At 42.2% G+C, this 23698-nt stretch overlaps 1 protein-coding gene across 4 annotated transcripts in view; it reads left to right on the top strand.

Moving 5' to 3' along the window:
- The window catches only part of CADPS (calcium dependent secretion activator), a 436212-nt gene that overhangs the window by 173161 nt on the left and 239353 nt on the right, over window positions 1-23698 (top strand). For all 4 annotated transcript variants that reach the window (XM_058562346.1, XM_058562336.1, XM_058562329.1 and 1 more), the window contains exon 4: window positions 17549-17629. In XM_058562346.1, coding sequence (XP_058418329.1) covers window positions 17549-17629 — 81 coding nt within the window. The remainder of the gene's footprint in view (window positions 1-17548; window positions 17630-23698) is intronic.

Raw genomic sequence — 23698 nt, 5'->3', positions numbered from 1 at the left:
GTGACAAAAATTGCTCCTGCACTTATCTTTAATGTCAAAAAAAAGCTGAGCTCTTTCCTTGATTCTAGAAATACTTTTATTACGGTATCAAGGCACAGCCACAAAATCTGTGGACTGTGAAATAGGATTTCAATTATTAAAGAAGGAAGCCTCCACCTTTCCAAATTACCTTCATCCCTTGTGCTGCTGAAAATAGCTCATTATCGTTCCTTCTGACTCTTTTCTTACTGCCTTTGAATTCATTAGTTAGTAAGGCAGCCCTGCAAATAAGTGCTTTTTAATTCCTCTACGGTGCAAACATGGTGTGTCTCTTTCAATATGACTTTTCCCCAACTAAGTTCCTCTGGAGAACAAAAGGCCTAAAGTGTCATCCTTCCCTCTATTGTCATCCACATCCAGCATCCCTGGTGCCTCCCCACCTATTGCGTAAGTCAGTCTGGAGCAGAATTTAGAATAAAGTGGATGAATCTTGGCAATCATGTAGACATATTAGTCATTGAGCTGGCGGCTGAAGAACCAGAGTTCTTCAGAATAAGATTTTGTAGTAGAGACTCTGAGGGTAAGCTTTCAATGAGAAGAATCCAGTGTAGGTTTCTGTTCATGTGGATTTGTCAAACAGAAGAAATCTTGCCCACTATTTATTTCTTTCTTCAGGTTCTATCAGAGATCAGGAAGAAACCAGATATAGTTCTTGCCCTCAGAAGTTTGTAGTCTTGTAGGAGCATTAGATATGTGTGCAAATAATAATACCATATGCTACAGTGGTGAATGCTGTGAGATGGGGCCATCAGGAGGGCTACCTCCAGAAGGTTCATTTCCTTCTTTCTTTCCTCAAGAATTTATTAAACCCCTAACAGGCAGGGCTTTGTGTCAGTCTCTACGGTGATCATGTTGAGCCAAAACCATGGAACTTACAGACATCAATCAGCAATCACACTAACGGATGTGCAGTTGCAAACTAACCTGGGTTCTGTGATGGCAAGTGCATGGTTTTAAGAGATCCTTTGAGAAAGGAGTCTGAAAGACAGGATGTGGTAGAAAGCCTGCCCTAAAGAGGACACACGGCAGGGATTGACTTAGGGTAGAGTGCAGTAGGAGCATCTAGACAGGGCAACAGCACATCTGAGGTGGGCTCTGCTGCCTGGGAGATCCTAGTCAGGCAGAGACGTGTTCTCATGAGGGAGACATTCTTCACCTTCCTGTCTCCCAACCACACATCAGCTCCAACCTCTGGAACTCCATTCTAGAGGCTCCTATTGCTGGGGTTCTCTAGGCCAGCATCCACCCCTTCTAGGACGAGGTTCAAGCAAGATGGCGGTAGCTCAGCTACCTTCCTCAGTGTGCAGTTGGCCTATGAGAAACTCATGCAGGTTTGGCACACCAAATAGTCATAGTAAAAATAGGCCCCAGTTGCGCCCCACCACCACCCTGCTGTCTTCTTCCGGTTCTTTTTGTATTCAACTGGACATAGATGGACCAGTTGGCTGCAAAGCAGACATCCAAAAAGAAAAATGAGATGTCCCACCCCTCTTGCAGGCATTCCAATCTCTCCAAGTTCTTTTCTTAGAGGAGAAGCAGCAGGTAGCCCCACAGGGAGCAGAAAGAAAGGCCACAGCAGTCCCTCCTTGGTCAATGTCCCAGGAACCCTGATGATTCTCCTTCTTTCCGAACAGTCCCTCTCCTCTCCTTTCCCAGTCTTCTGCATCTATACACAAGGGGACAAGGTTGGTGGGGAGGGTCATTGGGATGATGACTGGGGGTAGCAGGTCAGGCTGGACAGCTCTTAATAAGCCCTGGAGGGTGTGAATGCCCCTCTAAAGTTTGTGTCTCTAATTCCTGAACAGCAGTAAGAATTCCATTTGACACCCTATTGCGAATGTTTCCTCGGGTCAACGTGTTTCTCTTTTGCAGCTTTGTTCATGTAGTAATTATATGTAAAAATATGCATAAATTTATGGTTAAAAAAATCTTTAACAAGGGAAGAATGACATAAATCTGGGCCCCAGAAATCTCAACTTCACACTTACTGTAAGGCTTATCAGGAAAGAGAAGCTGACTTAAGATATTCTTCGGTAAAAGGAATTCATTGCAAGCTCTTTCTTCTCGACAAGATTAGTGTGGTTTCTCATTTCAATGAAAGAATCCCCAGGAACACAGATGTTAGAATCAAGCATTAATTTTTTTCTTCATTATGAAATAGTGACATTGGGAAACCTAAAAAGATAACTGAAAATGGTTTAGTGAGGAAGGAGGGCAAAATCTATTCCCAGATTGGAAAAGGAGTGGGGGTTTTCTACTTTTATCTTAAGGTGCATTAGATAAAGGGATGGAGGGAGCACCTGCCTGGACGTCCTCCTCCTCACCCCTGCTTCTGTCCTGACCAGGTTTTGTACCTCTTTTCTTCTGACTCGGGTCTGGGATGCATCTCAGGCTTTTAAATCAAAGAGAGGTGGTTGTATGTTTGTGTCACCCTTTCCCTCTGAGTGACAGATCGGCGTCCTGGTTTGTGAATATGTTATGGTCAGCATACATTTGACAGAATGTTAGAGAAGAATGTGTGATTTTTCTGGAACAAGAAAGCTTGCAGTCGGAACACGTGTAGAACGTCGTAGTAGGGCTGACACACTCAGAACACTCCTGGCACGGTTCCAGTCATTGAACCCCCGTGTCTTACACACCTCAGTGAAATAACCTCTAAAGCAGGGTTCCACAAATACCTGACTGGATTATTTTTGCAAACCTGGTACCTACTTGAAATTTCTTAACCACAGTATGAACTGCCGAAATTCTCATTCTTATCTCTTTCTTTCCTCAAATTATTTCAGATCTCAGCCCAGCTGGTAATATTGGGAAGAGTTTAACAGCTGGAGGATTAACATTACAAAGTTAAGCTTCCGTATCAGTTTAGCAGAGTTCTCCTTGCCCTGGTAATCAAATGTTGTCAGGGCAAACATCTTGCTTGCCGGAGGTCAGCGTCTACAATGGGGTTTCTCAACCTTGGCACTATCGACATTTTGGGCGGGATAATTCCTTGTTGCAGGGGGCTGATCTGTGTAGCGGAGGATGTTTAGCAGCATCCCTGGTCTCTCTATGCTGGATACCAGTAGTGCTTTCTCCTTCAATTATGACAACCAAAAATGTTTCCAGACTTTACCAAATGTCCCCTGGGGGGCGGAATCACTCCCCGCCTCTACTGGTTAAGAACCACTGGCTTGTCATAGAATTTTGTCAAGAAAAATCCCAATCTGGATCTCTTGAATCTAAACCTTTTTTTAGGAGACTGTGGTGAAGGAGAGATCCGATGCCTTCATCTTATAAATTATGATGGCTAATGTCACAGTTTATATTGAAATTGTCTCTTGAATTTCTGCAGCTCTGTTTTTCTGATAAGAAACTGAAGATTGCCATGAAATTAATCACTCCAGAGGGGTTTGCAGAGGGAGATATAGCTCTAATGCTTGGCTTTTCCCCCAGTGCTGGACAATATAAATTGCTAGTGCTTGTTGACTTAGAGATTAATTATTCATGATTGGGAAGCTTATGAATTTTTCAGAATTTTTTCCTTGTTGGGTGCAGCAGTCTGACTTCCTATTAGGAACATAAGATCCCTTCCAACTGTGCTACATCAAAGCCATAGGCTGTCACATAGGGCGTTATCTTGTTCTGTGCAGGCTTGCTGCATATATTGACTCTAAATTTTTTAATCAGCCATTTTCCAACTCAACTGCACATGTCAAGCCGTAGAGACAGAATCCATTAAGCTCTGTCTGAAACCAGCAGGGGCCTTGTGGCATTGTGATTTGATATCTCTATGGCATAACTTCACGATAAGAAATCACAGGACTACACATCTTGCTAAAATGTCAGCAAAATGCCTGCAGAACTTAAAAGGAAGTAAAACACTATCAACAATAATAATAATATCTATACAGCCCTTTCAACTCTTCAAAGGATTTTCATATCTATTTAAATATCTCATTTTCTCCAAACTCTGTACTTCTAGATCACTCTCTTATTTGTATCAAATAAAATGAACAGGTAGCTGATCCAATCATCTCTTAATCAGTAGAGTTGACAATGATAACCATGATAAGTTGAATGATAAAAGCATTGAGGATAATTTTTTAATTAAGAAAACCACATAGACCAGCTTAGAATAGTGAGGGTTCTCTGTTACATGGAAGATAAAATATTTATATGCAATCACTCGATAAATATATGTTAAACACCTATTTTCTGTCAGGCACTAGCTGAGCTATTAAGCTAAAAATAATTTGGATTTTGCGTCACGTTAAAACCATTTCTCAAAAATGTATTTTTCCACTCTCCTGCTGTAGAATACAACAAACATCTTGCCGAAAGGCATCATTTTGAAAATCAGTTCTGTCTCCAGGAATGCTACATAAAAAGGGCAGGGTATTCACCTCATACATACTTTTGGTATTGCTTTTTAAAAACACAATCCCCTTTGTGAATTTCCTTTCCTTGTGAAAGTAAGTTCCTTTTTCAAAGATGGTTCACTGAGATCCCTGGCTAAATTTTCGTTCCCTTTGAGATTTTACAGTAATTCATGAGGGGGAAAAATTTGCTACAATTGCTACAAAGTTTTTTTTCTAGAGGCCCTAAACAGCATTCCCTTTGCTATGAAAATTCAACGTAGGTGCTTTTGGAAATATGAAGGGTCAGCGTCAGCAAATGAACTATATAATCTTAAAAACAGTTTCACAGAGGATTAGTTTTGCATCTGAATTGCAAATAAAATTTCAAGAGACAAGAAATCATCTGTCTTGATGGTGGTCTGCCTCTCAAAGTGGTTCTTAGCCTGGGCAATTGTAAGTATATTAGAAATAAATTAGATAGTGAGACCCTAGGGCCATCTTGATTTGAACCTCTCCAGTACTGGAATTGTGTATTTCAGTCACTATTGTTTTAATTTATACTGGTTAAAATACTGTTTATTTACAGGCTTCTCTCTCAGAGGAGAGTACTTCTTTTTTTCATTTCCCTCCTCTAAGCCAAGCCATATTTGTCTTTCACAATGCAAATTTAATTATGTTACACCATGTTCACTTGTGTTAATTTGAATTGATGTGGAATTGTCCACACAGGTCAGGTAAAATAGAGAATTGAGCAATTTCCAGATACTCAGGAGAGAATTTTATTATAAGCACTTTAACCAGAATCCATAGTAGGTTTTTGTGGCAGAGACAGTAATCCTCACAAAATATTTTATATATTCCCTTACGTTTTCTGGCTTCCCTTGCAATTAGGTTAGGGCCATAGGTCTGGTTCCAGCAAACAGGCTATGAGTTCTCCATGCTCTATGTTCTCCTATCACAGTGCACCTGGAAGCCATATGCTGAGATGGCACAGTCACAAAATGGTGGGGCTTTCATCTACCCAGTTCCCTGAGTGATTATATGGAATAGACTCCCCCATAATCCACAGTGGACATGTAGAGTAGGCAAGAAATAAACCATTGTTGTCTTAGGCCACTGAGATTTCCGGGTTAATTTATTACCATGGAATAAATTAGCCTACCCTGATGAGTTCATTCTCCTTTTATAATTTACTTTTTCAATGTTTACTTATATTTTCAGTATGACATATGATTATCTTTGCTTATGATTGACAAGAATTCTTGACCCCAACTTCATTGAAAATATGAAATCTTCTCCCTCTGAATCTCCCCAAGCACTTCCAACTTGCTGAAGGTGACAAGAGTAGGTGTCGATACATTCCTACAAATAAATCTAGAACTGTCACATGTGTTAGAATAGATGATATCTTGATGCCTTTGCTCATCTGTAGCACACGATACAGTGTATTGCAAGCAAGAGGAGTTTAGCAAATGCTGACAATGTAATTTGGGTTTTTTTTTTTGGTCATTTCTTTTCTCCCATCTGTTGGAAAATTTGAAACCTCACTCTTTTTTAATACTACCTCCTCCTCTTGCCCACAGACACTTTAAAAATAACTAATAAAAAATATGTCTACTTGGTAATGGATTTGATACCAGGAACTAACTGTTCCTTTGACAAGTCTTAATCAAGGTGAAACACACCCTTTATAAATATTTTTGGCTTTGAACAATGGTATCACAAATGTAGACACACTCTTCAGGGCGGGCAAAATGAGATAATGATATATGTGGGTAGACTTACGAGTAGACCCAATTTCCTACTAGGTACTTGTGTAATGATCAGCCTGGGACCAGAAATTAAGTGTGTCTTATATTTGTGACATGCCGCTCAAAGGAAACAGAGGTGCATGTGGCATTTCTCCTGTACCCTGGAAATTATAATTGACATGGGCAGCTCTATGATTTATAGCTCTGAATGTCTTCTACCACTTGAGATCTCTGTTATACACACTCACACATACATGTTCACCTCCATGCACATGTACCTTCACTAAAGCCGTAATTGCAGAAGCTGGAAAACTCGATTTTATTTTGACCATGTGAGTAATTTTTATACTGCGTTATCAATATTTGAAAATGAAGTTCACTTCCTTTTAAAATAAAGAGTGGGCATTTTAGCAAAAGCATTTGATTTTATTAGTGTATAAAGATATTTTAGATATCATTGGATGTTTTCTGGATTTGCTGTTGAGTGCATTATTTTTGCCAGTTATAAATTGCTTTTCACCGTGACTCAATGCTGCTGAGATATCAAAATTATTCAACAGCACAGGAAGGCATTTTATTTTCTATAATATTCATGTCAAAATCTCTTATGGCTCATTTTGAAAAAGTGACCATTTTCCATCAAATCAGGTGCCTGAACAGAATTTCAGGAATTAGTAAAAACTAAATTCAAAACTAAAGACAATAAAAATAATAATTTACATTTGTGCAATACTTTACTAGTTTTGCAAAATAACCCTTCTTTTTTGTTTTTGAAAGAATTTTGAAAGCTATCCTAACCGAGTGTTGTGACAGCGAACTGGTTAAAAGCCTACACTCTGGATTCAGACAGAAGCGAATTCGTGTCCCACCTCTACCAGTTCTTTGAGGTGTTACTTTAATCCCTCCGAGCCTCAGTTTCCTGATCTGTAGAGTGGTGTTGATTGTAATAGTAATATCTGCCTGAAGGATTAAACAAGATAATGAATGAAACACTTGATATGATGCCAGGCCTAGTAAATACTCAATATTCAATATATGTCAGCTCTCATGTGGACCATAAGCTCATGGAAGGCAAGTGCTGAGTTTATCCTATTCTCACAGCTCCTAGCACAATGCCTGACACAAAACAAGTGTTTCATGAATATTTTTAAATGGTGAATGGAGTATTAACATTCTCAGGTTCCAGATGAGGAAACTGAGGTCCCCAGAGTTTAATTGGTTCACACCTCTATTATTCACACCACTTTAGTTAGTTATTCTGCATTCTTTCTGCACTTAGTTACTCAATTTCACTTATATATTCAACAAGGATTTATTAAGTTTAAACCATTTGCATTCAGATTTCTATTTAGGTCATGATTTAAGTACCTGTTAAGTGTCAGACACCATACTAAGTGCTTGGACAAACACCTCATTAACTCATCAAAACAACTCTGCCAAATAGATATTATCTCCATCTCAAATTTAATTCTGCAAATATTTCTTGCTCGCCTACCATGCATCAGTCACTGAAGATTTTATAGTGAACAAGACAGATGAGGTCCCTGTCCCTGAGGCATTTATGGTCTTGCAGAGACCACAACCCAGAGCAAGTAATGCAAATGTGATGGGAGTGATAAAAGAGGATGTTCAGGATGTTAGGGGGATCTAGAGCAAGTGACCTTAGCTGGGGCAAAAAAGTCTCCTAAGGAACCAATATCCAGGCTGGAAGTTGGGTTCATGAGTAAGTGTTAGCCAGATGAAGATGGCAGAGGAGGGCAGAGCATGTGGATCGGCCTGGGGCCATGAGAGAATATGTCATGTTTGAGAACCTAGAAGCAGCACAGAATGGCCTGAGCCTGGAGGGCAAGACAGCGTGATGAGAGATAAGCCTAGAGAGCTGTGCAGGAACCAGATGGCAACAGCTCCCTGAGCTTTGATAAGGATCTCAAACTCCTATTGCCAAGGGAAATGGAGCATTATTATAGGGTCTTAAGCAGGAGGGTAACATGAGCAGATGCACATTCCAGAAAGATGAGCAGAATGCAGTGCTGAGCGTGGATTCAATCCTTGCCCTCAAAGTCTAGCGTGCAGCATCGGCATCACCCAGGAACTTATTTGAAGGGCAAATTCTTGGGTCTCACCCCAGACCTACCGAATCAAAACTCTGCAGAGGTGAGGCCCACAACTCTGTGTTTTACCAAGTTTTCAGGTTGATTCTTATGTGCGCCCTAGTTTGAGAACCACTGGCTTTTGGTAGCAGTTCTCATTCTTCGCTGCACATTGGAATCACCTGGACAGTTAAAAAAATACTGATGCCTGGGCCCCAAACCCAATGTCTGATTTTGTTGGTCTGGGTACAGCCTGGACATCAGAATTTCCTTTCAGCTCCCCCAGGTAATTCTAATGTGCAGCCAGGATTGAGAATTGCTGTATCAGGATGCAGGTAATCAGGTCAGTGGACCAGGATGGAGACGATGGCAGCCTGGCCTAGGGAAGTGGATATACAGAATAGACGGATTCAAGGCATATTTAGGAGGTGACTGCACAGTTAAGAAGGGATAACCCAACCTATTCCCCAGCATCTTCTCTCCACAAAACCACCTACTTCTTCTACACCCTGGGCTTTGGCTGCGGCACTCCCATCCAGAAAGACAACGCCCACTCCGTTCTTTGAATGGCTTCAGTTCTATGTGTCGTCAGGATAGTGCAGGTGAATGGGACCATCTCCCTATCCAGCTGTGAAGATCATTAAGATGATCCATAAAAAACGAAGCTGTGTCCTTCATGCTGGATAAAAACCGTGGTCTCCAGCCTCAGTAGTACTAAATTATAGCCTTGACTTTGTGGACCCGCATCATATTCAAGGCATCATGCTAAGTGCTTTACGAGTACCATCTTCTTTCATTCTCGTAAAAAGCCTCTGCTGTTGGCATTGTTGCTGTTAGGACTCCCAATTTGCAGACGAGGCCACAGACATAGAGAGTTCATTATATTGGCCAACATCACAGAGCTGGCAAGTGGTACAGCAAAGATTTGAGCCCACATCTGACTGTTTCCAGTTCCTGGGTCGCTGACCACTATGCCCTACAGCTCTTCTGGCAGGGAAGGAAAATCTACAACATGTGACACATAGAAGGCTTAGGTACTGGGCTGGCTAGCGATGCCTGTGAAAGCAGGTTGATACGTGGCTAAAGTAATCAAGGAGGGCTTCCCTGAAGGAAGTGGGTCTGAAACCAGACCCCTAAAGATATGTCAGATTTGAATTGGCGGAAAGAGCAGAAGAGGTCATTCCTGGACTGGGGTGGGAATGGTTGAACTCTGCAGGATCATAAAGGAAAGGACTGGTTTTCTGTTTGGGATATTTTTGTGTATTTATTTGCTGCTTGCTCAGAGAATTACTGCATTTGGAGCTCTTGTGTTATATTTACTGCCTTGCCAGAAGCCAGCAAAGACATAAAACTGGTGACTCAAATGCACAGGATGTTCTCATTGGCTGGCAAACTCTGGGAGCTAACTCCCCGCGTTTTGCAATCAAGAAGTACATCCTTCAGAATGGAAACTTTGACCTCCTCAAGGTCCTTTCTTAGAGAGGAGATAAGGCATGGTAAAGAAAGACAGTAATAATCTTATTTTAACTCTTCCACAAATGAGGTGGTATCTCCTTGGGTGATTTTTATAAAAACAAAATGTAATTGAGTGTGCATGGGACACCAAACTCCACATTTTCTCTACAAAATAACCCTGAAACAGAATCCTGGTAACAGACTCAGATGGGAGGCAAGGCTGCAGATTTTACCAGATTCACCCCCAGTAATAATAACAGAAGTAATAATAAATCTCCAATGTGTTGAACCCCTAGAGTGGGAAAATATCTATTATCATCATTACAACAGTCCTCTGAGGGTATTATTTTAGAGCTACAGTACAGATGCTCAGAGAGGTTGAGTGCCCTTGCCCTGGTCACACAGTGAGTATATGACAAAGATAGGGTTTGATCTCAAGGTTTTTTTAATTCTAAAACCATGCTTTTATTTCCTATGAGTTATTCCTTCTGTGCAGCGCCAACTATCTCTGAAACTACTTGCAAACTACTTAATCTTTTGAAGCTTGGTTTCCTACCTGAAAGTGGGGGAAACCTGATCTGACACTTCAAGTGTTATTAGAATCAGAATGTATGTAGGGATGAAGTGTGGAGCCTGCAGTATGCCGAGTACTAATGGCTGCTAAGATTTATTGAAAGTGACTGTGTGCCAGGCACTCTGCTAAGTGTGATATACCTGCCGTCTCATTTAACCTTCCATCAATCCTAGGAGGTGGGTATTGTCATTATTATTCCCATTTTAGAGTTAAGGAGTTGAAAAAAAACAAAAAGCTAAGGCTCAGAGAGATCTAATAACGTGGTTAACGTTGCTCAGCTTCAAAGTGGAAAGGCAAGGATTTGAATCTGGACGGTAGACAGGGGGCACCTGCCGACCTCCACTTTAGAGGTGGACAAGGCGAGGACAGGCTGTAAGAGACAAGGGAAAGGAGTTTGGAGAAGGCAGCCAAGTATTGAGGGCAGTAATGTAGCCACAGTCCAAACCTCAGTACATTCCTGAGACAGGAGCTTGGCCACCCACATCCCCTATTGGGCACTGACACCGTCCTAGCTGTAACTTTCCAGACTGCAGTGCACCAGGAAGGCAGTATCCACTGGAGTTGTTTGTCTCTGAAGGAGGATAAAAAACATGGGGCTCTGGAAAAAAGCAGGGGTATGCCAGCTGAAAGGAGTGCTTTATAGGAAGGCGCGTCTGCCCTGCTTTGCAGTGGGTCTTGGCAGCCTCCTTCTCAGACACTAATCACTGGGAACCTAGGGACCAGGCTGGAGAGTGGAGAGAAAACAGGATGAACGGATTGAGCTAAACGCGGCTCAGCAGGTGGCTTGCACCACAGCTGCTTATGGCACAACTGCCTCCGTCCCCCGAAGCCTGAAATGAAGGATGCTTTATCAGGAATGTGACCAGTAATAGGCCAGCAAAGTTCAGTCTTTACCTATTTCTGCAGAGAATGGCACTTCCTGGGGCACAGTCACTAAACAGCAAGACAGCAAACTAGAAGCTAGCAGGTTGGGAATTTGGTCCCAGCTCTCTCACTGATTATTATGTGACTGTGGGCAGGTCATTTTCCCTCTTTGGGAATTAACTCAGTCATTTAGTCAGTCAGGCAATCATCAGAGCCCACTATGTACTTGGCAGTGTGCTGGGTGCCTCGGAGGCACAGGTGAGCAAAATCACCCACCCTTGTCCTCCAGGAGCTTAGAGTCTAGAAGGTAGACATCGAATAATCACATAAGTACATGTAAAATTACAATTGTGATAAATGCTAGTAAAGGAGAGGTGCTTAGTTCCAGGAGAACCTATAATGGGAGAAAGTCACTGAATTTGCAGGGGTCAGAGAAGAGTTTGCTGCAAAGGATAGGAAGGAGTTACCGGTCAAGGGGGCGACAAGGAAGGGTGCTCCTGGTGTGGGGAACAACGTGTGAAAAGATCTGGAAGCAGGAGAAAGCAACCCTTCCAAAGGCCACAGCTGGGGACCCAGTGGAGAACACTGAGGGAGGATATGGTGCCCAACAGGCCGCAGAGCTCAGCAGGGCCTACACCTAGCCTGAGGTACTCCATCATCTCTAAAGCTCTTTCCAGCCACAGTTCTAGGTCATTTTCATTTTAGTCCTGAGGCTGAAGTGGGTCCATTTGCTCTGAGGCTGAGTACCACAGATTTTTCCAAAAAAACAGAACAATTATTCAAATAATGCATAAAGTAATCTGCCTGTTTCTGTTTAAATGTTCTGCATATTTGAATCACATCTTCTCTTTGCTTGACCAAAGGCTGCCTCAGGGCAGTAACAATGATGACTTTGGAATAGTCCAGAGTTGGATTCGCCTCCATATCATCACAATGTGTGAGCCCCGGAGAATTCAGGCAACCCTAGGGAAAGCCGGCACCCGAGGCTGTCTCCCAGGTACACTGCCAAGGCCCATCCTCCAGGGCTTTGAAGATGATGAGTAGGCCTCATGGGCCCCATGATGATTTCTCCACCACCCTAGAGGTCAGACAGGGCGTTCACATGCGGATTTCTTTTTACTGAGATATAGACTCATAAACATAGCCAGGTTGCTTCTCCCCACACCCCCCAAAAAATTCTGTCTATGGACACAAGAAAAGCGAAGCACACAGAAGAATGGACTAGGTGAGCTTATCCCAAAATGTGTGGTTGGGGTGTTCAAAGGTATCACACACATGGGCAGATAAGTTTGGGAAATGTGGGGCCACATGAGGTTGCCTTGGCATAGGGCTGCTCACTAATGTGTCTGTGGCTCTCCAGGGAGGGGAGAGAAGGAGCAGACTTTATTTGGCCCCAGAACCCTTTCTCATAGAGGATCTGCAGGACTAATGTTCCCCAGAATGTAACTTTGGGAAATGCTCATCTAGGCTTTTCAAAGACTCCTGGAACAAAACAGCTTAGATTCTGTCAATTCTCAAATGAAGGGACTGTGGACAGAAAGGTCATGACTTTGGCCTGAGATCCCCTTAGTTATGGGCAAATGAAGGACATGAACACAGGCACCTCCTGTCCACTCCAGGGCTCCCCCAGCCCTGTGTCTGGTTTCTTTCATAAATCATACAGGGCAGGGAGGGGAGTTAATGTCTCATGAATCCCCATCCTAAAATAGGGATAATTCTAGAAACTATTTGCTAAACTATAGGACCTACTATGTGCACACCACGCTAAGTGCTTTGCACGCGTATCATCTCACTTAATCCTTCTAACAACACACTGAGGGAGGTATCTTACTCCTGTTTTACACACGAGGAAACAGGCTTAGAAAGGTTCAGTCACTTGTTCAATCCCTTTGAGTAAGGAAGTTGCAAAGGCAAGATTTGGACCCCAGTCAACCTGACTTCCCTGGAAGCATGCCACACATGGTCTCTCTCGACAGCTGTGCAAGATAAAAACGATCCCCACTTTGCAACTGAGGAAACCGAGGCTCGGAGAGGTTGAGAGATTTGACAAGGTCATGCAACTAGGGAGTGGGATAGCTGGGCGCAAACTCTGCTCCCCCAGATCCTCAGGCCTGTGTCCTCTGTCACACAGTGTTCCTGCAGGCGCAAATCAGCCCAACAGTGGTGCTGGTCAGAGTTCTTGTCTCTGCATTGACTAAAGAGGCACAGCCGTGAGCTGGAGAGAATCCCAAGCCTCACATGGGCTTGAATGACACCTGTCTGCACTTAGGCAGCGCTGAGCTCAGTTCTCCATCACTTTAAAGGAAAAACCCAGAGAAATAGTTCCCTTTGCTTGGCTGGCAAATCAAAACAACCAAGCTGCCTCTGCTTGACCTCTGCTAGTAGAAAGATTATTTGTCTAATTAGGTAAAGAGTCTTCATGCACATGTACATATTTTAACCCTAATGAGCTGTCAACGGGAAAGGTTTGCCCTTAGCCTGTTGGCCAGGTGATCTTTCCTTTCCTCATGGAAAAGACCAGTGTGGTAAACAGAACCTCGTTTCCATGGAAGCTCATTCTCTGGCGTTTTCTTTCCAGCACTTGAAAAGGTAATTACTTGATTTCTCTTTATATTTTTGGATTTCATACAGCGGGGCTGTCAAGCTTCTCAATTGAGGAGGGCCTTCTCTATCATGCCAGGCTATTTTAGGGAGCTTCGGTTGCATTTCTGTTTTCATCCTCCCTTTAGATCATTAGCTGTCAGGCAGCAGTGTCCACCTTCCAGCCACTCCTGCTAATTAAAGTCTAATGGAGCAAAGGGACTTGACCCTGGAGAAAGTGGGAGATGCTGAGAAGCCAGGGAAATTTTTTGAGAGATGGGAGCCCCCAATCACCTTACTTTCCAGTGCACAGACTATCAGACCAAGACCCCACGTTCACACCAGGGAGGGACACTGTACCGTCTGGCACCTTCTTGCCTTAATCTTTGATGCCCCGTTGTGGCCCATGTCAGAAATATAGCCAATATGGGCTGCTCTAATAACTCTAACAGCAGCCACCATTCCCTGGGGATTTGCTGCATGCCAAGCACTGGGCTGAGCACTTTATGTTTCTTGTCTTAGTGAATCTTCATGACAGCCTTAGGTGGGCTTATTATCCTAATTGTTCAGGTGAAGAGAGCTAAAGCACAGAGAGGTTAAGTAATTTGTTCAAGGTCACACAGCTACTAAGTGCCAGAGCCAAGATAAGGACACACCCATTGCTATCATTTCTTAGGGAGGAAGAAATTTCTTAGGCCATCATTTCTTAGGCTCTTGCCCTGCTATAGCCTCTCTGGGAGAAATCAGCCAGTCATGACAGGTGACAGAGGGTAGATATTTCTCTGCCTTGCACTGGTCCCTCTGTGTTAAATTGACCTATGTATGCAAGGAACAAAGTCAGTGAGTTAGTTAATTGTCAGGATCAATTAGAAAACCAAACAAGACACTTAAGAAGGAAGCTAAGATAATGCAGAGCAAAAAAGCTCCAGTGCCAGGCACAGCAGACTTCATTTCAAATGGCTCATACCACTTTACCAGCCATGTGAACTGGCGCACATTCCTGAACCTTAGTGAGACTCAGTTTCCTCATCTGTAAAATGGGGGTAATAATGGCATCTACCTCATAAAGTTGTTTCACACGTGGAATTTCCCAAACTGCTCCATGGAATATTTGTTTTCAGTGAAATAATTGTATAAAAGACAAAGTTAAATGCAGTTAAATAGGCTTATTCACTCTAGAATTTCTCAGAATCTTAATTATGCTAATATATATTATAAATTTTCAGGAGGGAGCAGCATTTCCTGACCCCAGAGTCCTTTTCCTGGGAGAATGCACATTAGCATCTATTTCTTGGGACCCTTGTAACATAGGTCATAGGGTACCCGGGCTTGATATGGGCATCAGTAAGTGCTAATCCCTTCTCTTTTGTGCCCAAATTCTTCAAATAACCATACCTGTTCTTGCTAGATTTGAGTTCCATGGAGGCAGGGTCTGGGTCTGGCTTGTCCTGTCTGTATTCTAGTGTGTTGGCATATCAAGATATTCCATAAAAATCTGATAAGTGAATGAGTAAATGAGTGAACCAATGACTTAATGAATGAAGCTTAGTGTAGACCTAGCCTGCTCATTTTCATTGCCGGCATTCTCTGCTGTTTCTAGTTGTGTTCATTGAGGCCAGTGGGAGAACCCAAATGCCTCTCTGACACTTAGTAACAGGGATGGTTCTGTTGGGCTGTGTTTTCTCAGTTTTAACCTCTGTGAACACCATATCTTTTGACAGAATTCCCGACTGTAGCCCCTAACCAAAACGTTTTGCTGCTTCTCAGTGAAGCAGTCAGATGTTTCATTCATTTGCGTATGTATTTTGAACCAGACATGTCTGAGTGTTCCCAGTGCATTTGCACCCAGATCCGAAGAAGTCTTGGGCTTCCAAGGGAATAGAATAAAAACAGCTCATTGGAGTTAAAAACCACACTGAGGATACAGTGTTTCCAATGTGTGCCTATTGGCAAGCGGTGACTGATGGACCACTGGTTATCTGGATCAACTGGTGGTCCTCTTTATATTTATTTAGAATGGGATTTGGAATTTCCAACTCATGTTCTCTGGGAATTATTCAAAAAATAAAAATTTAAGTTAAACAATAGTTGAGTTGGTCAAAGTCTGACAGATTTCATTACTGCAGAACTTCTCAGAGACAGGGCATTTCAACAGGATTTCCCAAACTTATCTGACCATTCTTCTGGAGCCCTTCTGGAACCCTTTCTTATGGAGTATCTGAGAAGATTGTGGTTCAGCAGAACACCCTTTGGGATATGCTACCTTAGAATATATGGCCAAAAGTTGCAATCCAGTCTTTGTGATCTAGGAAATAGTCCCGCTCCTCAAAACTGTGGAAAGAAGATAAGGAAACTCCTGAATTGAACAGGATGATAAACATGCACAGCATAAAGCCAGATGGATTTTTATGTGTTTTGTAAAACAAACGAAAGCAGACTATTCATAATGCTTCAAAAGTAGGACCATAAATTTTTAGTGTTCTCGTTTGTATCATATCGAAAATAACTTATTTTCTAAACCATCTCATAGTGTAGATGAGATTCTCTTTTTTTTTTTAGGCATGGAGCTGGGTTTTCATTTTCAAATTTCTGAATAAGAATTTCATCATTTCCCAATTTCTGAATAAAAATGGCTTTTAAAAGAAAGGGACTTAGGAAACTCACATACTTCGCAAGTTACTTTTTGTTGTGAGTTAATATGTACTCACAACAAATATATGTAATATGTACAAGTTATATGTACAAGGAATAAAGCCCATCGTATTTGAATGCCACTGTTTCCTACTTATTAAACTTTTCTGTGAATAAAATAAATCAAATTACTGAGAAAAACAGACTTAATTACAGTTTGAATGATAACACTAGGCTTCCTTGGAAATAAAGAAAGAACTTCAATTTAAGGAGCAGGGATCAGCAACGATGGCCCGCCACCTGTTGTTGTATATAACATTTTATTGGAACACAGCAGTGCTCATTCATTCACATGTTGTCTATGGCTGTTTTCACACCTCATTGGAAGAATTGAGTCATTACAACAGAGATCTATCTTACGGGTCTCAAAGCCTACAGTATTAATTATATGGTCCCTTACAGAAACATTTGCCAATCTCTTTTCATAGACTCATAGAAAGATGTGAATGGGATGGAGATTACATAACCAGCCCCTTCATTCTGTAGATGGGAAAACTAAATCCAGAGAAGTTATGGAATTGTCCAGATTTATTTATGCTTGGGTATTCTGATCGTTTTATTCTAATAGCTCACCATCAGGGATGACAAGGATAGATTTCAACGTTAGACACCAGCTGCGTGGTAGTGGCCATCTGAAGTACTGGTTGAGATGGTCTCTGGGCACAATGAGAAGGATTGCAATGATGGATTAACCTTCCATGGTCCAGGGTGGGAGAGCAGCAGAATATGTGCCATGTAGGTACTGTGGATATACACTATGTCTGCTCCATACATTTCCAGTAGTTATGTTTACATCTCCTCCTTTTATGGTAGACAGTGTATGGTAGACATACAAAGAGGAGATGTAAACACTTTCTTCATTGGGCCAAAAGAGAGGTGCTGCACTGGGCCCTCATTAGAAGCACTGCTGCCTAGCAGTTCAGAAGTGATTGTTATACAAGCTCATTCGAATGTCTTTCTTAGCAACTGCCTTCCACATCACACTCTGCTGAGAAGGATTTAACTTAGTATTTCACTCAAACTAGATTTGTCTATTACACGATTCTTAACTTTTGGTGAAACATGTCCACAGGGGCACAGAGTAGAGGATGTAAAATGGAAAGTCATGAGTTTATTGGCTTTTGTGACCAAACTGAAAGTCTCCATGTTTGTGCTTTTGTGCAGCTGGACAATCCAGATGAGCAAGCAGCCCAGATCAGACGAGAGCTGGATGGACGTCTCCAAATGGCAGACCAAATAGCCAGGGTAAGGAAACTTTGGGGACATTTGCTGGGGGACCAGGCCAAAGTCCTACACGGGAAGCACATTGATTATTAGCGGCCATGAAAAGATAAAACTGAGAAGCAGAGAGGAAGAAAGATGAGGACGATCACTCTGATTGGACCCTCAGCCTCCCTTTGTTAGTGCAACTGACCCAGAGACAGCGCATACATTTCCTATGCTCCAGTCACCAATCAAACTCCAGCCTGACCTTTCTTCTGAGTCCCGGACTTATATTCCCGCTGTCTATTGAGGGTTTCCACTTGAATATTCCCCTGCACTTCAAGTTGAATGTGTTTAAAATCTAGCTCCTTGTCTTCTTCCTCCCACTATATGCACATACCTACATTACTCCTCTTCAGGTGTTCTCCATCCACTTACTATGGATGAAACCTCCTAGTCATTCTCAATTTCTCCTTCTTCCCGCAATACTCCACACTCAGTCAGCCACCCAGCTCATTGATTCCACTTCCCAAATGTGGCTCAGATCTCTTTACTGCTTTCCAGCACCTCTGTTAGGGCTTTGATTCAGGCCCTCATCTTTGACGCTTGGATCTTACAATAGCCTCCTATTGGGTATCCCTGGCTCCACTCCCTCCCCCTCTCATGTTCGTCCTTCACGCAGTTGCCATTCTAAACCTCATATATGAATATCTCACAACACAGCCTCAAAATCCTTCAGTAGAATCCTCTATTGTCCTCAGAACAAAATCTAACTTCTTTAGGATGATATTCAAGGCTTTTAATCCACAGACCATTATCCTTCCTGATTAGCAGGAACACAACTTTCCCACCAGAACTTCCCATTCCAGCTACAGAGAATGTCTCTCTGAATATTCCAGGCCCTTTCCAGCCTTGGTGCCTTTGTACCTACTGGTGTTTCATCCTGGAATGACCTTTCTTCTCTCCTTCACTTAGCACACTCTCCTACTCAGCCTTCAGTACTCAACTTAAAACCCCTTCCCTAAGAGCTTAGCAGTTTAGTCCTCCCCACTTTCGTGCTTTCTTCATGCCATGTATAAACCTTTATTACCACAGATCATTGAATGGTGACTATTCCTTTATGTGTCTGAGCCTCCCAGCAGATAAGATTTCTCTAGGATTGGGGTTATGTTTTACTATTGATGAGCCTGGGTTATCTACCACTATTGTTGTCGCTGCCATTCGTGTTATTATTAACAGTAGTAATGCCAGTAGTATTTATGGAGTGCTGATTCTGTATCAAACATGCTAAGTGCTTGACATGTACCATCTCATTCAATCCTCAAAACTGCCCTGTAAGGAAATTTCAGTTATGATTCTTGTTTTAGAGATGGGGAAATTCAGACTGAGCATGAGAGGCTCTAGTTAAGAAGCTAACACTGGACCCTAAATTCAAGCCTCTCCAAATATCCGGGCTAGGACAAGGATGAGGCACCCACCTCAGGTGCAAAAGAGGGGAACCAAAAATGTAGTAATCAAAATAAATAATATTTTAATGCAATATTGTAAAAAATCATAATTAATGCAAAAAAATCCATTTTAAACAACTGGATCCAGGGCCAGCCCAGTGGTGTAGTGGTTCAGTTCACGTGCTCCACTTTGGTGGCCCAGGGTTCGCCAGTTCAGATCCTGGGTGTAGACCTACGTACCGCTCATCAGGCCATGTTAAGGCGGTGTCCCACATACAGCAACTAGAAGGATGTACAACTATGATATACAACTCTCTACTGTTGTGAGATTGGCTCAGAGCCAATCTTCCTCAAACAAAGAAATAAATAAATAAATAACGGGATCCTACTTGTTCCTACAGTAGCCGCAGGCCACGTGTCCATGTGAGGGTAGGGGGCTGTGGGAGATGGTAAGGAGGATGGGCACACAGTAGAGCTTTCATTCAACCTTTCTCTTTATGGACAGAAGTATCTCAGGACTTGGACACTTGGAAAGGAATTCTACTGGAAGAGAAATGGAAGAAAGATTCCAAGAAGCATAAAAATCCCTGTTTGTGCTCAAGCAGTTTTATTTAAATATTTTGCATCTTGTTTTTGGACACCTTCAAAGTTTATAGTAGAGTCAGTTTGGTGGCTAAAAATAGTATGCAGTTGTGGATTTGGCGAAAGGTAGTGTAAAAGGCTCTTATGTTTGAAAATCCTGCTTAATGTGGGAGTAAACATCAATAAGGCTTTGGAATTGGCTTCTGTAAACTCAGTGTCTCCTCAGCGGATAATCCAGAAAATGGAGGTCATTTGGTCCATTCCCTGCCTTTAGGCAACTATTACATCCCCAACTAATAAGTATTCATCCCATTTAAAGAAAATTACACACACACATACACACACACATCAAAAACAAGTTCATGGCACCTTTATTTTAGTTTTGTTTGAGACTTAACATGATAACCTAAGAAACTAGTGTAAGATAATTTTAATTTTTAAACAATCATGGATGAACAACTGGTAGATAGGGAGCCAAGTTGCTCATCTCTGAGCAGTAGATCTAAGAACTATCCCCCAGCCCACACCACGAGATATTCTGACACCAAGTAGGATATTACTAACAACTTAGAACTAGGCATTTTTGGACAATGAAATAGGCAATTAAAGTGAATCATGGTTATTATTTGCAGAGAATGGAGAATAATTTCAAAGTATATGGAGGATTCCTCAAACATTTAGGGTATAGAGGATTTCTATGAGAGGGTCTGCCCCCTACTATCTCCTGTCCTCCTAGAAATGGACTGTCTTCTTCTGCAATGTTTATTCACGACAGTGGCCCCCTTGCCACAGCTAGTTGGTTTTGGAAGTGAGCTCTTCACCCAAGCGGAACCAGTCAGTTCTCAGCCTGCCCTGGCCACAAGTGACTGGTCCAGAAATGGATGCCTGTTGCAAACTAAACCAGTGAATCCCTTCCCTGGGACCTGTGGACTGCGGGCCAACAGGGCTACGTTTCTAGTGCTAGAAAGATGTCTGCAGACATGTTCAGTTCTTCCATGTAGGGAAAAGAAGATGAAAGAATGAAGCCAACATACAGAGAGAGACAGAGACAGGGAATAATATCCTGATATCCTCAGGATGTTCAAGTCCGTGGTTCCACTTATTGTTGAGCCTCAGCTGTGTAACTCCTCCATCAGTTTAGTTGGGTTCCCAGAAAAATAAATTCTCCCTTTGTCTAAACCAGCCCGGCTAATACTGAGGAAAATTGAGAAATATCTCATCTACTAAAAACTAAATAAAATATTAAGATCTCAGATATTGGCTAGTTCATGAAGAGATATTAAAACAAATCACCTCTGCTTATCTTCTTTTAGAATGCCCTGATTTTTCTATTTCTGGCATCACAGTGAATTTTAGTCAGGGTGTACATTTCAACCCATATGGCTGAACATCAGCTCCTGTAAATATCATAACCAGAAATTCCTGGATATAGATGTCATCCATCATACGTAATTCACTCTGTTCTCTGAATTAAAAGATGAGTAGAGCACTTTTGATTGCAAATTAGAGGCAGCAACTCAAGAAACCTTATGTAAAAGAGAGGATTGATTCTAGGGATCAAGAATTGTCTCACGAAGCCCATGGGCAAGACACAGCCAAGACCCAGGAAGGCACTGGAACCAGGGCCACCAAGTGGTCAGGACTTTCCCTCGCCTCTCGTTTCTGTGTGTCCCATTCGTTATTCTTTCTTTCTTTCTCTGCAAACCAGCTTTCTTTGCTTCTCAGATGGGAAACTTGGCTGCTCCACAGCTCTACATGTTTCCAATATGGCCAAATAGGGAATCATTCAACCAATCAACCTCTCTCTTAAATCTTTCTCCCTATCTCCCCTTTCCACTTTTCTTACTACTCCCTTCAAATTCACAGTCTCAAGAGTCAGGCCTCTGATTGGCCCAACTTGGTTCAAGGGCCAATTCTGGAGCAATCAACCAACCCGTCGTGGAGAGGGGGCTGAGGGTCTCATTGAACGCACAGTTGCTAGAGATGCATCACTGAGGGTGAGGGTGGTACCTAAGAGGTAGAGCTGTGGGCGGGGTGGTCCTTATGAATTGGGAGATGCCCCAAGATGTGCTCAAAATTAATAACTATTACCTATACGGTGTTCACTGTGTGCCAGACTCTCTTCTAAGCATTTTACATTTGATAACCTAGCTAATCCACCACCCAACCTTATGAGAAAGGTGTTATCATTATCCCCATTTTATAGAGGAGGCTGAGGCAGAGACATGAGAGGACTTGGCCAAGGTCAATCAGGGACCAGAATCTGCACTCTTAACCAGTATCCGTACTACTATCACAAAACGTCTTCCCAAATACAGGCCCTCATTTTCCTCATCACCCCATCCAAGGTTCTAACATGCCTTTCACCCAGGCCTTCACCTGACCTTCTCCTGACCTCTCTCTCTCTCTGTTAATCAGTCCTCTATTAAATGTGTTGGGCACTGGCTGTGCAATTTCAAATTTTCACAATTTTAATTTAAACCCGTGACAAACAATTCTGGGAGTTAAGATAATTCTCCCCAGTTTAGGCACATCAAACAGTTTAAGTGATGTGCCCAAGTTCACTCAGCTGGTAAAACAGAAAGCTGAGTGCTCTGATTCCAAGTTTCAGCCTCTTTCTTTTGAGTAGTCAGATGACAGGCAGGCAATTTCACCATAACAGGACCACCCCCACATCCTCTCTCCCTGAGGTCTGCCCCTCCAGGAAACTGCTTTCTGTCTTCCACTAGAATTTGCTATGGATTCCCTTCAGTTTATCCAGAAGGCCAAGTGAAGCAACAGCATCAGGCAGAACTGACTTCTAGAATTCTGAATCCTTTCTTCTTTGATTTCCTTGGACTCTGGAAAAGAGGTTTTAGAGACCCCGGTGGTTCTGCCAGCAGCATTCTCGTCATTACACGGTTATGAAAGGCATATGTTTGTCCTTTCTTCCTAGGAGAGAAAGGAGGCAAGTGCAAGGCAGATTTCCTCTATTGCAACCCTACACTGTGACCTATCCAATCACACCAACATCCCATGAATCATCAAACACAGACCGCTGCATGAGCCCTCACTGTGAATATCAGACACACTGCCTTAAAAGTCCCATGAAGAGATCTGAATGCATTTTTAAAAATCTGTTAGAAAAGACTTCTTAATCCCTGTTCAAACATTTCCCAAATCCTCTCATGTTGATATTAAAGTGTCCCCAAATTTCACCCAGGAATTAAGTCTAAGTTATTTAAATTGTGCGATCAGAAGTTGACATTGGAGCTTAAACAGGAAGATTGTGGCATTAGTGCTGCTGTGATATTTGCCAGTTCTTTTGGCCACGTTTTGGGGTAAAATTCCAAAATTATTGAGCTAATTATATAAGGCAAATAATACAGCTTTTGTAGTATTAGTAGCAGAGGTCTGGAAGTGAAACACCACTGGTTTTTCAAGCTATTGTTTAAATGTGGAGTTGCCATTTAGACCTCTATTCTCTTCAGAGCGAAATTACCATGGCATACCATGATCCTGTTGCAAACATTGATGAGAATATGCTCCCAGGAGAGAAATAATATCCGAATATTTCCTGATGGAAAATTTCTGTTCCATACATTGCCAAAAATCAGATAACAATGGAATCCTCTCCTACCAGAAAATGATACTACCCCCTCACTTACAAATTAATTTTATTATACTTGGCATCCACCCTGCGTCATAAAGTAGCACAGTGTCCAGGCACACAATAGAAGTGCAGTTGAATTTTTTGCCTGAAGGAATGTATGGAGGGAGCATCTCCCTGACTCTGGCCTTTGTCAGATAGCTAAGAACCCAGGGAAATCTGAGTTCAAAGAAAAATCTAAATGCCAAGGAGGTAATCTGAAGTTCATTTAAGTGAAGGGAAATCCATCTAATTCATAAGAGCTGAGAAAGTGAGACCAAGCCACTTCGAGATGGGTTTGAGTAAAGAAGCCAATCCAGGAAACTATAACACCTGTGCCCAAAATGCCTTCTAATGTCTGTGATGACAATTTTGACAAATTATTACCAAGACTTTCTTTCTTTCTTTCCCCCATCACTCCCTACATTTTACTGCACACCCACCACTACACAG

Source organism: Diceros bicornis, chromosome 2 (assembly GCF_020826845.1).
Source record: "Diceros bicornis minor isolate mBicDic1 chromosome 2, mDicBic1.mat.cur, whole genome shotgun sequence".
Classification (NCBI taxonomy): domain Eukaryota; kingdom Metazoa; phylum Chordata; class Mammalia; order Perissodactyla; family Rhinocerotidae; genus Diceros; species Diceros bicornis.
This window is presented reverse-complemented; position numbering and strand designations above follow the sequence as displayed.